Here is a 14,804-nt window from a genome sequence, read left to right as displayed (position 1 = left end):
GTGGCTGAAGTAATATTTTAAAGGGGGGTACATTATTGAAAATAAGTTTGAGAACCACTGCTGCAGCAGCTGCAGCAGCAACACCAACAACCACCACCAACCTTCCATCTTCATGCGGTCAAAGTGGGCCAGTTTAGAGGCAGCGTAGATGGCCTTACTGCTCTGAAGGCTGCCTACCACTGCATCCATCAACAAGGCATTCGTCAGAGCCTGCTGCATGTACTGAGGGTCCTAGGACAAGGAAGAAAGCAAGATATATGTAAATATGAGAGCGAGAGAGACAGTGACAGAGACAGAGAGAGGATAACAACGACAATAACTGATTAACTCCATTTACAGTATTTATTGTTTTGCCGAGTCTTTTGATACTGTTGTGTAAATGCTTTTCTATTCTCCTATTCTCTTCTTCTCGTCTCCAGTTGTAGCGCTGCCCTAAACCAGTATTAATTTCACTAAATAAAACCAAAAACAATAAAATAAAAATAACGATAATAATAATATCGTGACATATCAGTATTCACCTGTGGTTCTTAATGGATTCAGGAAAAAAAAAAAGCAGTGGTATATTTTCTGAGGAACACACATGGGGATTTCTGAGGAGAAATGCTGGTGGATAGATGGTAACCAGGGTGTACTACATGGCTGCTAGCATGTCGAGTTCTTGACAAAAACCCGAGACAACAACGAGATGATGTCAGAATTCCCGCTCGGTAAACGAACACTGCAATGACATGCAGACACCATGAAATTTCATTGTGGTTTTTGTTTACAAAGGTCTGTTCTGTGTGTGTGACGGCAGGAAAAGTCTGCTCACGAAACTTTTCGTCGACAGCTTTTTAAGACATTTACGCCGCTTTAAAGATGATCACATCCGACTAAATATTCATCGGAGCCTGGCTCAGTGATGAGATTAGCGAAGAGAAGAAAGGGACTAGAAGATAGCCAATCATCAAACAAGTTCTTCTGAGCAGAACAACTTATTCCCTACGTGGTTACTGTCATTGTTGCCAGAAGTGTGTTGTTACATATGCACGGCTATCAAACTGGTTAAACAAGCTAGCTGTCAATGTGCATTCCTATCATACTGCAGCATACTTTCTGTGTGACTGACAACTGATATTCACTTAGGGAGAGACTACAATACTACAATTATGTGTGAGGGTGGGGGGGGGGGAGAGCGAGAGAGAGAGAGAAAGAGAGAGAGATAACCTATGTTTCACAGGATGGCAACCCTACTTACAAGCTGGATCCTGGACAAAGAAATTAGTGGCACAAACAAGGGATATGCTAACTCACATCTAAACTCACTCGCAGGGAGGGTGAAATGTAGAGAGAGAGATATTCTCATACCTCTCCCTCTACATTTCACCCTCCCTCTCTCTGTATCGCTCTCTCACAAACAAACACACACACTCCCTTTATCCAAACATCACCTTTTCCTCCTCCATGTGTTCCTTCCTCCTACACACTTACAGAGGCACACGGACGAGGCCCTACCTTGTGCTGGTCGGCCATAATGCGTCCGGCCCACATCTCTTTGGCCATCAAGTTCCAGAGTTCGGTCTCCGTCTTCAGGTTGGCCTCGAACGCCTCTTTCCTGCCGCGGACACGAAGCTTCAGACTTGGGATCCGCAGGAGCAAGAAAGGAGCAGAGGACACCTTCACCTCCTGCAGGGATGTGGTGGGAAGAGAGAGCGAGAGTGTGTGTTATAATTGGTTTCATATCCGCGTTTGTTTTGTAAGACGAAAACTGAGTAGGACCCCTGTGCACAAATACACACACACACACATACAAAGTCAGTAACATTACATTACAAACACAATTAAGAGAACCGACTTGGATGAGTGTCAAGTGTTTCAGTAGGAGATCTCACTCTGATGGAAAGGGGAGAAGCGAGGAGTCGGAGGGAGCGTGGGAGATAGGAGAGAAAATGAGAGGGATGTTAAGAAGCAAAATGCTTTTCACACTATGTCCTTAAATTTGGATTATCTTCAAGAGCCAACAAGGGCCGAATGCGAATCCCTTAGTACTCAGTGTACACAAGTGTGTATGAAACCATGCACATAACGTACAGTCTTATGTTTCTGTACTGTGCCATCCCTATCTATCCACTCTCCTCATTTCTTTTCTCCTCTAGGTCACTGCGACCTCTGTGGAACCCCTCCTCCAAACATACACACACACACACACTTGACTGATCTATAACGGTGAGACTGCAGCAGGAAGTGGCTCACCTCTCCTCATCTCCTGGTGTGAACAGACCCTACTTTATGTCCCTCACCTCAATATCGCGGTACTGGGCTACTTCCACGTATCCCGGCCGCCCATCGGTCAGCAGGAACAGCCGCCGCTGAGTCATGGCGATTTTTCCGACGCCGCGGCTTGTCTTGACAGACGATGACAGCTTGAAGACGCACTCGCTGGGCTCGATGTGCTCCAGCACAGAAGTGGGCAGGCACACCTTGAAAACAAATAGATTCAACACGTCGATAAAAGGCAGTTATCTGAGGCCGTTTAATTAATATTTTAGCAACCGTGTGAGTTGTTTGAACACCAAAAGAGGAGCACTGGACAAAAGCACCAGTTTCATTGCCCCCCATGTTAAATACTGTCTCGATAATTTTTGGCTTTACTAATGCCAACCTTTTCTTGTTGTGTTAATACTACTGACTACATGTCTGAATATAATTTCTATTCAATGAATAATTTTGGTGTTTTGTTTATCTTAGCTGGTAATTAGACAAACCTTAAGTACATTAATGGCAATAAGCTTTTATAATCCTTTAAGGAAAAGCTTAACATCGCCCTTCACGAAAGCCAGCCAGTATAAGAGAACATATTACCTTAATTTATTTATGCTGATAGCTGAGACAAATAAGGAGAAGATTTAGATAGACCTGGGGACAGAATACAGCATTTTACGGCGGTTGAAAAAAGCTCCTTTTCACCTGACAGTGAGGAGTTTCGCCAGGGAGATGTAGCACGTGGGAGGATCACGCTATTCCCCCCAGTTCGCCCCCCGAACAGGCGCCCCGACTGACCAGAGGAGGCACTAGTGCAGTGATCAGGACACATACCCACGTCTGGCTTCCCACCCGCAGACACGGCCACTTGTGTCTGTAGGGACGCCCGACCAAGCCGGAGGTAACACGGGGATTCGAACCGGCGATCCCCGTGTTTGTTTGCAACGGAATAGACCGCCAAGCTACCCGGACGCCCCTGAGTACCATTTTGACATGACAGCAGCACCACTTTGTCAGTGAACTTCATATAAGAAAACAGACCTCCTGTGCCTCCGTCTCAGTGTCCTTCCAGATGGTGTAGAAAACTCTGAACAGGTCAGGAGCAACCTGCCTCTGGTGGCCTGGGACACAGAGAGACAGATGAATCAGTCAAGAGATGAACACACACACACACACACACACGCACACACACACACACACACACGGCTGAACGAAAGCTTTCTAGATCAAACTTTTTTTCTTTCTTTTTTTTTTTTTTTACCTTTATTTACCAGGGGAAAGTTGACTGACAAGAATTATTTCCTGCTTTCAGGGTCCTTACTCATTTTAAGAAATCACTTTCCAGGATTTTTCCAAGGACATTTTCCATGGCTTTTGCTTGGATATACAACCAAACATGACAGGGCAGCCATTTCTCACACAAGACTATATCATTTGGTATCAACTACCAATGGAAGCCTCAACAGTGTCTGTATGAGCTGGTGACTGAAAATACCCCTCGAACTTCAAGAACTGATGTGCAATCTCAGCGGCTCAAAATGTGCAACCCCACCTAAAATTTACATTAAAATTATGCAATCTCAATTTTACAGCATAACTTTACAAATTCCCTCTATAATATTTCCTGGACATTTGATCAATTTCATCATTTTCCAGATGCCACCATGACTGGAAAACTAGTCTATACATTTCCAGGTTTTCCAGGACCTACACATTAATTCATATTCACACCTGGAGGCAGCGCTGGACAACCACACTGCTTTCTTTCATTGGAAAATACTCAAATCTCCCAGCATGCCATCGGGCTCTTACTGTGCAACAACCATGAAATCACACAGAGGGTCTGTGTACCACCACCTCTGCTTCAAATCCCCTCCACCCAGTACAGACATAGTTTTCTATTGCTGACCAATCCCCATTCGGGGGTGTGAAGTGGCCAACGGTGCAACAACAATGACTTCATACAGAATCTCTGCTCAACTCCCATCACCCCAGCTTCCTACACACACACACACACACACACACACACACACACACACACACAGAGTACTAACACTGCTCTGTGTCCCTCAGCATACTGTATGTCTGTCTGTTTTCCTGTCTTTCTGCATGGCTGCCCGTCTGTTTCACACTCAAAACAAGCTCATCTGCCAGCAGTGTGAATTGTAGACCGACTGTCCCCCTTTCTGGTCTTATCAGCCACCTCTTTCCATGATGTGCATACTGTTTGAGATGCAGTGACATGTGGGAATGGAGGAGAAGACAGGAGAGTGGATTGTAGGTGAACTGAGAAAATATCGTAACAAGATAAGGGAGTGAGTCTTCGGCCAAGCTTTGTTTTGATTCTCTGTGAGGAGCCGCACTGCTGAATTCTATCTGGGAACACTTGACGGCAAATTCTCCTTCATTAGACAGTTTACTATGGCGAGGGATGAGGAGGATATGACAAGGCTGCAATCTGGATTTAAACCCACAATGACAGCTTTACATGAGGTGTGCCTTAAAACACTGAGCTATCCGGGCATCCTCTGTTGTGTTCGTTCTGAGAAGAGACCCACTGTGCTCAAGTATTCTGGGTTGGGATTTCAGGCGTTTGACACCGATCCTCCAATACTCTGAAGTATCACTCCTGGTGGATATCTAATGCCTTGTCAACAACTACACATATAAACCTACACAAAGAGTATTTATCACTGCTTTCACCACGCAAAGTACAAGCCAGAGGAATAGCTCTCTCTCTCTCTCGCTCTCTCATACAGGCGAGAAGAACGGCTGAATGCTTTTTTCACTTCATCCAAGTAGGCCATACGAGTTTCTTTATGAAAACAGGAAAAAAAATGGAAGTCAAGATAAGCTAATGGCCAGCAGCCATGCCAACATGTACCCTGGCTCTGCTGCATGACAAAAGCTAAGCAGGTGTGGGCTTGGCTAGTGCTTGGATGGAAGACCTCCCGGGAAAACGGCGTTGCTGCTGGAAGTAGTGTTGGGGGCCAGTAGGGGACAGTTTTCCCTCTGGTCCTAATAACAAAAATCTCAATGCCCCCAGTGCAGTGACGGGGACACTGTGCTGTAGGAGATGCCGTCCTTCGGATGAGACGTTAAACCGAGGTCCTGACTCACTGTGGTCATTAAAGATCCCATGGCACTTATCGCAAAGAGTAGGGGGTTCCCCGGTGTCCTGGCAAAATTCCCAACCTGGGTGTCTCCATCTGGCCACCTCATCGTCCCACTGTGTAATTGGCTCAATGATTCCTCCCTCCCCACCTCAAGCTGATGTGTGGTGAGTGTTCTGGCGCAAATGGCTGCCGTGCCTCACCCAGGTAGGTGCTACACATTTGTGGTGGTTGAGGTGATCCCTCCCCCTCCCCCCCCCCCCGCCACTGTAAAGCTATATAAAAGTAATCCGCTATTAATAATAAACTCTCTTCCTCTTGATTTTTTTTTTATTGGCAACGATGGGAGGAAGGAGTGGTGAAGTGATGAGTTTGATGCTCATAACCAGTGTGTGTTTTGGTGCAGTGAGTGGAAGAAGAGCTGGTGGTGATCCCAGGGGGACCAAACACAATTTTAGTCCATCTATAAAAACAGTGTGGCAGCTATTATAATCATAAGGGAAAATTACTGTCAGCCGCCAGCCGAACACTGCAAAGTTACCACCCGATAGCCACCAAACACCAATTAATTACCACCCCATACAAGCCCAATTCTGTCTACTTGGCGGCTGTTAGTCGTGGCTATGTCCGGTTAATCCATCACTTCCTATTGTTAACTTTGATGCAATATCTTTTCAGAATAGAAAAGGCTGGTTGAAGCAGCAAAGAAACTAAACTAGCTGGAAAAATTCTGAACCCAAATTCCAGTGTGCCTCTCTTTTGAAGGAAAACCAACTGCCCTGCCCTGGTCATTAGCAAAGCTGTAGCCGGGCAGTGGGAACAACACCAACTACTACCCCGCGAGAGACTCTCCTTCAAGAAGTAAGTTAATGATTAACCTGAGTAATGAATGTCAGAATGGAAAACTAGAAGAGGATAACTATGTGTGTGTGTGTGTGTGTGTGTGTGTGTGTGTGTGTGTGTGTGTGTGTCTTGAGACGTTGGAGGCAGTGAAAAACAAACGCCGTAGAGTGGCTCTCAAAGCTCTATGCAACCACGTATTACAGTCATGGTAAAGGCCTGAGTGCTGTTCTCTCTATCTCGCTCACACACACACACACACACACACAACCAGTTCCTACCTACCTACGGTCAGGGCATCAAAGAGTCTATTAATGGTTCCTTGGTCTTTTACGATGCCAGACTCCTGGACACATTTAACGAACTCCTCCAGCTGCATGTGTTTTTTCGGCAGCTGGAAACGCTTAACAGCGTCCTCCTCCTGCTCTCTGCCGTTACGGGAGCGCTCCCGCTCTTGGTCCCTCTTGACGCGACTGATGAGGTGTTTCAATTCTGGGCGCCTGTCAGCCTGTGAGGAAGTTGTTACAATCTTTATAAATCACCTTGGAAATTATTATTACTATCATTATTAACAATGTTATTACTATCAGTATTAACAATATTATTACTATTATTAGGAACTTTCCATTGATACGAGTATACATGTCTCGCAAGACAACACACTGGTGGAGTTGAGAAAGGTGTTGTCAGTTCAGTTACCCAGATATGAGTGGAGTCACCCATAAGAATGAGAACCTGCTGTTACGCTGAGTATTTGGACCCAATTGCAGAGAAGAGGCAGAGGCAGTTCATAAAGTAACAAGTCTTTTACTGGACTTCAGAACAACACAAAATAACAAAAGACCACTGCCCAACAGAGCAGGCAATAACGCAAACTAGAATAAGCATACAAAATTAAACTACGCAAAAACACCCTCTCACACAGAGGAGGAAGACGAAACACTCTCTCACACAGCGGAAGCAGATGAGGGTTCGAGGGCGAAGTGCTTCCGCAGACTAATGTGAAGCCTTCCCAAGACTCGACCGGGAATGTCTGCAAAACACCCAGTCAAATAGTCTCCAGCACAGGTGCACCCCATCACCGGCCCATCAAGGAGACTGGGCGCAGGTGAACCAAAGCACCAATCACGAGATAGCGAGCCCAGAGCACAGACCATGACAGGTGCCCCCAATCACAGGCCAACCAGTACGCAGGTGCCACTCATACTGGCTGATTGCAGGCCGATAGGGAAATGTCACTTGTTGGCTGCTGATCCTCTGGCCAGTGACCGTGTCACCTGCAGAGTGGCTGCAGCCATGTTAGCCCCACAGCCCTGCTCAGTGAAAACTGCAGAGAGCTGTGCATCTCACCGCAGTGACTCACTGAGGATGCTATTACACATTCACAGCCAGAACTTAATTTTACAGAAAGAGCAGTGACGCAGTTCCCCCGAGTACGAATTTTGCCAAACCTTCCATACTTATGGGTCTGATCAACAGTTGGCAAAAGGGTTCTGACTGTACAACCGGACTGAACAAGGTCTCCAACTCTGGACACAATGTTCCCAGACGAAAAGCACAATCTCACACCAAAGAAGATGTCGTCATTTTCATTCTGACCTTATAAAATCCCTCACTGAAAACCGCAACAGAGTTTAGAGAACACATGTCCGGCAGTAGCTGACTGCTCTCCCATATCTGAACACAACAGCCTGGCTATTTACTGATCCTGGCCGTACCTGTATGCGCTCAGATTCAAGCAGAGAGTCGACCAGGGACTTGACCATCTGGGAGGGGAAGATGTCTGAGTCGGTCTTATAAAGACTTTGGAAGTCCTCCAGGGCATCAAGACGCCTGTTGGACACTGTGTTTACCAAGCCACGCAGGTAGTGGTACCTAGAGACAGAGAGAGATGGAGAGACTATGGGACTGGTTTCAGGATGGGGGGGGGGGGTTTGCATGAGATACAAGGGTAATTAAATGTCTACAGCCGTGATTCAGTCTGCTGACTGAAGTCACATGCTGCTCCTTGGACAAGACAAGACAAGACAAAATGTAAAGGGCACTGAATTGCACCGTGATGCGACAAATGACTGATTAAGATTAAATAAAGCGCTGGTTGACTGACTGAAGAGGAATGCGGTGAGTTTTGTCTCTTCATTTTATCTGGTCTTATTAATCTTGTCTGTCTATACCAGAAATCTGGTTATGTTCAGTTGTTTAGCTCAGCCTCACTGTGTATTTTTAAAATGGGCACATCACACTGTTTTAAACAGACAGCATCTCCTTATCTCAAGCTACCAAGTGGCCATAGTTATGAGAGAATCTTTATTGTAGACAAGCACCGAACTCGCATTCCCGTTCATCCTTTAAAAGTTGCAGTGCTGGAGGAAGAAAGAATTTTTCTCCCTTTTTCTCCCCAATTGTATTTAGCCAATCACTCCACTCTTCTGAGCCATCCCGATCGCTGCTCCACCCCCTCTGCCTATCCGGGGAGGGCTGCAGACAACCACATGCGTCCTACGATACATGTGGAGTTGCCAGCCACTTCTCTTCCCCTGACAGTGAGGACTTTCGCCAGGGGGATGTAGCACGTGGGAGGATCACCCCCCTCCCCCCTTGAACAGGCACCCCGGCCGACCAGAGGAGACACTAGTGCAGCAACCAGGACACATACCCACAACCGGCTTCCCACCCACAGACACGCCCAATTGCGTCTGTAGGGACGCCCAACCAAGCCGGAGGTAACACGGGGATTCGAACCGATGATACCCGTGTCGGTAGGCAACGGAACAGACCGCTACGCTACCCAGGCGCCGCAGGAAGATGTTTTTAAAGGTGGATTTTAGACAAGCCACACACAATCAGACCAACCATTACAACGGGCTGTTAAGGTTGATGGTTGCACTTACATTCAGATTTTAAACATGATGGGACATTTTTTGTTTATTTGTTTACCAAACACTCAATTGACACCCTCCCTCACATCTCTCCTCTCCTTCCTCACCTGGCCAGTAGTGCAGAGTCATCTGATGGTGAGGCACTGATAGCCTTCCCCAAGGAAATAACCATGTCAGAGTAGTAGTTCTGGACGTACTGGTAGGCTAGCGGTGGGGGGAACTCTGGGAGACGGAAAACCTTCACCACTTTCTGGGGGAACTTCAAACCTGGGCAAGAGCAAAGATAATGGCAACCATGTTGGCTAATTTACTCAATTTTGTTTGAAGCAAGCCCTACATCAGTGTTCTTTTATTTATTTATTCATTTATCCATCTGTAAATCCATCTTTTTTGCGTTTGCAGACAGCCTAGTGTCAAAAGAAACCAGCTTTCCAGTAATGTTAATGGAATGTCATTGAGTCGACTGTGGATCAATCTGGCAGTGTGCTATTTTCTATTGGCCTGCAGATAACCCCAGGTTAAGGCTGTGTCTTTGACTTTCCATCTGTCCATCCATCAAGACACTCATCAATTTATGCATCCTTCAAGATATCCACCCAATTATCCATCCATCCATGAATGTATTCCTCCCTCCGTCAGTGCTAACCAGCATCTGGAGTGATCTTCCTGAGTGAGGCTGGTCTGTTGGAGATTTTGGGCAGGCTGTCTGAGGCAGGTTGATCCAGATTGGGCAGGCTGGCTCCCAGTCTCCTGCTAAGCCTATCCTCAGGGCTGGTGTAGCTGGTGTAGCCACTCCTAGACAGTTCAGACATGGGGGGACGCCGGGGAGACTCAGTCATGCCGCGCATCCTGGGGCAGAAAAATTCATTTATTGTTTATCAGCAGAATTTATACACCACAGCTACTACTTTATTTGGTAAGTTGGCTTTTTTTTCCTTCTGGTTTCTCATTTTAAGAGTGAGATGCTGTTATCAGTCCCTTTATGTGATGACATCATACCTCTGTGCATTATTGCGAGTGTTGAGCTCCATGCGGCTGAAGGCATCCGGTTTCCTGTTCAGCCTCTCTCTCAGGAAGGAGTGGAAGATATGGGTGTCTAACACCTTTGAGACACACACACATGAGCACATGTGTAATGTATGCACACATTGGAGGGTAATTCATTGAACGTAAACCATACCGATGGAATAGGGCAGACAGCGTGTTAGTGTCAGTATACCTTCTTGTAAAAGGGCTGGTCTGCTGGTTCCCTGGTCCTCAAAAACTCCTCGCTATTAAAAACTCTGTGTTCATAGTTCAAAAAGTCCTGGACCTCTCTGATGGGGATTGTGGCAGAGAGGGAGAGGGAGAGAGAGAGGGAGACACACACAGAGAGAGAGAGAGAGAGAGAGAGAGAGAGAGAGAGAGAGAGAAAGAGAGAGCTATCATCAATCCCTTTATGTGATGGGATAGAAGATTCTCTCTTTATTGTTATGGCTGTTCTATTGTTTCTTTATTGATCATTACAATGTTGTGTTGGTGTTCATTATTAGTGTTATTGTGTACCGTTCAAGCTGTATTTTTGATGCTTTGGCAACATTGTTGTAAAACTTTCATGCCAATATAAAGCCCTTTGAATTGAACTGAAAATTGGGAGAGGGTGACTGATATTTAAAAATAAAAGATTCTTAAAAAAAAGGAAACTAGTCTAATATGTCAACAGGTCTTCCTCTTGCTAGGGTTGGGCGATATGTAGAAATTTTCCTACCGGCCACCGTCAGCCTAACAACTGGCGATTGCAGACCCCCCCCCCCCCCACACACACACACACACACACACACCGAGCCCTACCTGAATATGTTTACCACTAGTTCCAGGGTGATGTTTTGAATCTCTGTGTTAAGGCGTCTCTGCCAGTCTCTGCGTTGGCACCTTAGCTCATTGGCATCGGTGCCCACTCCAAGATGACACAGCTCCAGGTCATAATGAAGCTGGAGGCATTCAGCCCTGGACAAACAAAAACACAGAGGGACACACATACAGATAACCCAAAAAACACACTTTCGGTGAGGGTTATATAGTAACTCTTGTGGGTGCTTTTAACTCCAGAGAATCATTACCGACTTGGAGGGAAACCACCATTAGCTCACTCGAAGGTAGGTTTGCATTTAAGTCAACTAAGAGTTCGTTCAACCTTTTGATTTACGTTCAGTGTAGGAAAGCTTGGCCATGTTTTACCACAGAAACATGAGCAAAGATGGTCGTCGAGGGATCAAATAACCTGTACATTGAAAAGACAATAGAAGATTAAAGGCAGCACGGTGGCGCAGTGGTTAGCACCGTCGCTGGCGGCCTGTCCAGGGTGTCTCCCCGCCTGCCGCCCAGTGACTGATGGGATAGGCTGCAGCATCCCCGCGACCCTGAGAGCAGGATAAGCGGTTTGGATAATGGGTGGATGGACGGATGGATGGATGGATCAATGGAAGAGTAAAAACACTAAGGATAAAATGGCTGAAAGACACAGATGTTTGTAGTTGGGGAGACAGCTGGTGCAGTTACGCGTCTCTGCGGTTCTGGTTTTTCCCTGTCCCTGGTGCATCTTTGTTGGGGTGTGGAAGTCATTTAATCTGCTCCAAGTTAATAAGGCTAAATCAAGGCAGCTGGTCCACATCCTGGTCTGCCCAGCTCAAGTTCTAGTTCACGCTATGGGGCGAAAAACATGAATATTTAATATTAATTATGGGCGGCAGAGTGGCATAGTAGGTAGCGAGACAGTCCCTTAACCACACCCAGACTTGGGCCCTGCGTAAGCAAACATCTGCTCCGCTCAAGTGTCCTTGAGCAAGTCGACCAGTCCCCACCAGCTCCAGAGGGCACTATTTTGTAGCAAACGCTGTACTGTGATCTCCCCGTGGAGAGAGAAAACAAGTATTGTCCTGGACATCTGTTGTTTTTATTTCTTGTTAACAGCAACGAACAAAAGTTTTTTTTCCCTTTCTGAGAGTGAAATTGATGAAGTTTACATCTGTTTAAAGTAACTCACAAGCTCATATCTGAAATCATTCTGACCTGAAAATTGTGATACTTGCTGCTAAAATCCATTCATCCACCCATTATCCAAACCGCTTATCCTGCTCTCAGGGTCGCGGCGATGCTGGAGCCTATCCCAGCAGTCATTGGGCAGCAGGCAGGGACAGGCCGCCAGGCCATCTCACACACACACACACCTACGGGCAATTTAGTACAGCCAATTCACCTGACCTACATGTCTTTGGACTGTGGGAGGAAACCGGACCACCTGGAGGAAACCCACACAGACACGGGGAGAACACACAAACTCCTCACAGAGGACGACCCGGGACGACCCCCAAGGTTGGACTTCCCCGGGGCTCGAACCCAGGACCTTCTTGCTGTGAGGCGACCGCGCTAACCACTGCGCCACCGTGCCACCGGCGCTAGTCTTTTTTTTACATAATACTTAATTGCAGAAGCAAAACAAAAAACTACTAAAAACAGCCAGCAATTACACTTCTGCTGCATGTGATACCTTGATATAAAGCTGTCAGCAGCGTTAAGAGGGATAGTTGGTAGTTCGATGGTTTCAGACCATGAAGACTGAATGTTGCCGTCGTCAATATTCACCAGGATTAAGTCCTCCGTCTCCTACACACACACACAGATTGTTCTCAGTACAGAGTATAGTAAACCATTCCAGCCTAACACAGCAGGTCACAGTAAGATAGAGTTGTGCGATACGACCAAACTCCCACACCCCAACGTAAGTCATTTCATATCCCTATAACAATACATATCACATTATGACACATTTTCTGTAGATTAAATGAATAGATAGTTTCGGGTCAGGGCAGCCCCGCCCTCGCTGAATCACAGAGAGCAGAGGAGAGTAGCACAACTGTAAGTGACGGCAAAACGCAGTAGAAACTCACACTAAGTTGAAACGAAACGACTGCACATAAATTGGGCAAATGACAAATAAACATAGTCCCTACTGCGTTTTGCTGTCATTTGTGGTCACGTTAAGTTTCTTGTCTCCTCTCCTCTGCTCTCTGTTTCGCCGTGGGCGGGCCTCAGCCATCCACACTCAGGAGCTCAGCAGAGTGGAGAAGAGACAGACGGCGGTGGAGAGTTGACGACAACCACACTAGTCATGTTACTGTATTGTAAGTGCAATAAAAGCTTTGAGAGTAAAAAGCCAATAAGAGAAAGTTATTTATGTAATCCATGCAAAAGATTTATTGTCACACGATATTTATTGTCATATTGCACAGCCCTACAGTAAGCCTGTATAAACCATTCTTGTATATTTGAATTAAGCTGCTCTAAGACACTGAACAGATACAGTGAACAATATCAGCCGGTGTTGAATTTAAATTCACCTTATGATGGCAATCGGACATCACTTCTATGACGTGAGACAGTGGCGAGTCAGTCCAGATTTGTCAACAGGAACAACACTATCTCCAATTCTATTATAAATGAAAATTGGCAAAAAAGTACTCACAGCAGCGACCTCTTCAAAATGGCTGATATGACAGCCCATCAGGAAGGCGGTAGGGGCCATAAGGAAGTCCAGCATCCCCCTAGCCAGGACAGGGACATAAGGCTGCTGCCAACTCAGAGGCTAGTGGAGACAGAAAGAAAAGTAAGAGCAGATTAACCAGTGAATGGACTGACAGACGGATGTGTAGATCTATGGATGGATGGATGAAAACAGTAGGGGCCCTCAGAAAATCACAAAATCACTTTGAAATAAATACTTCATCACTGGAGATGTAAAAATTGTATTTCTTTTTAAAATGTGTGGCTTTGCTCCACTGACACAAAGGTGTTTCAGAACACCGCAGCTATGTTAAGGGAGAGACCGTGTGTGGGTGTAACCAAAGATATCCCTACAACAGTGATAGCGAGGTTATTTTGTGTGTGTGTGTGTGTGTGTGTGCACGCACAGACCTGTAGGTAAAGCAGGAGGCTCTCTGCTACCAGGGTGAGTTTGGCCCAGTCGGCTGAGAAGAAGACCAGTCTCTGCTCTTGGAGGACACAAGATAAGACCTAGAGATGGACGAGTGGGGGATGAGACTTCTCAGGAAGTTAACTGTATCTGGCTCTTTTTTTTCCTTACAATTTCATCTTGGACCATATTTGGAACGCTAAAAGGTGGAAAGGTGGTTTCCTGAAGCACAATATGACTAGCAAATATCAGCTGAGGCTGCTGAATGGTACTGATTCAAACAAGGTGAATGATCGATGCCCCTCCAATCCTTGTATTTCTGCACTGGAAACGCACACGGGAGTTGGGCCAACTTGTATTTGTTCTTGTTTGATGCCCCAGAAGACTTGTGGTCCTCAGCAAACTGTGCAGTGACTGCAGCCCAAGTTGTCTACTCAGGACGTTTAAAAAAGACAAATGTGCTGTGCAATTGTAATATGTTGTATAACTTTTATTTTTTATTACTTTCATTAATCCCGTGGGGCAATTCTCCCTCTGCATTTAACCCATCCTAACTGTGGAGCTAAGGAGCAGTGGGCAGCCGCCATGCAGCGCCTGGGGACCAACTCCAGTTCATCTTGCCATGCCTCGGTCGGGGGCACAGACGGTACTAACTCTAACATGCATGTCTTTTTGATGGTGGGGGAAACCGGCGCACCCAGAGAAAACCCACCGCAGACACAAGGAGGACATGCAAACTCTACTCAGAGGATGACCTGGGATGACCCCCAAGGTTGGACA

At 46.2% G+C, this 14,804-nt stretch overlaps 1 protein-coding gene across 2 annotated transcripts in view; it reads right to left on the bottom strand.

The window, feature by feature from the left end:
- Positions 1-14,804, bottom strand: part of dennd3a (DENN/MADD domain containing 3a) — a 40,241-nt gene that overhangs the window by 16,994 nt on the left and 8,443 nt on the right. For both annotated transcript variants that reach the window (XR_008811922.1, XM_056298264.1), the window contains exons 9-22: positions 14,027-14,125; positions 13,578-13,697; positions 12,603-12,718; positions 10,907-11,062; positions 10,296-10,392; positions 10,076-10,179; positions 9,723-9,925; positions 9,184-9,343; positions 7,916-8,072; positions 6,483-6,705; positions 3,286-3,365; positions 2,283-2,462; positions 1,498-1,668; positions 102-231 (exon numbers count right to left, since the gene is read on the bottom strand). Coding sequence is in view for 1 of the 2 variants with exons in the window: in XM_056298264.1 (XP_056154239.1) it covers positions 102-231; positions 1,498-1,668; positions 2,283-2,462; positions 3,286-3,365; positions 6,483-6,705; positions 7,916-8,072; positions 9,184-9,343; positions 9,723-9,925; positions 10,076-10,179; positions 10,296-10,392; positions 10,907-11,062; positions 12,603-12,718; positions 13,578-13,697; positions 14,027-14,125 (1,996 nt within the window). In the remaining variant the exon portion in view is untranslated. The remainder of the gene's footprint in view (positions 1-101; positions 232-1,497; positions 1,669-2,282; positions 2,463-3,285; positions 3,366-6,482; positions 6,706-7,915; positions 8,073-9,183; positions 9,344-9,722; positions 9,926-10,075; positions 10,180-10,295; positions 10,393-10,906; positions 11,063-12,602; positions 12,719-13,577; positions 13,698-14,026; positions 14,126-14,804) is intronic.

Source organism: Lampris incognitus, chromosome 18 (genome assembly GCF_029633865.1).
Source record: "Lampris incognitus isolate fLamInc1 chromosome 18, fLamInc1.hap2, whole genome shotgun sequence".
Taxonomy (NCBI): domain Eukaryota; kingdom Metazoa; phylum Chordata; class Actinopteri; order Lampriformes; family Lampridae; genus Lampris; species Lampris incognitus.
The sequence above is the reverse complement of the archived record's forward strand: the minus strand, read 5'-3'. Positions and strand labels throughout refer to the sequence as shown.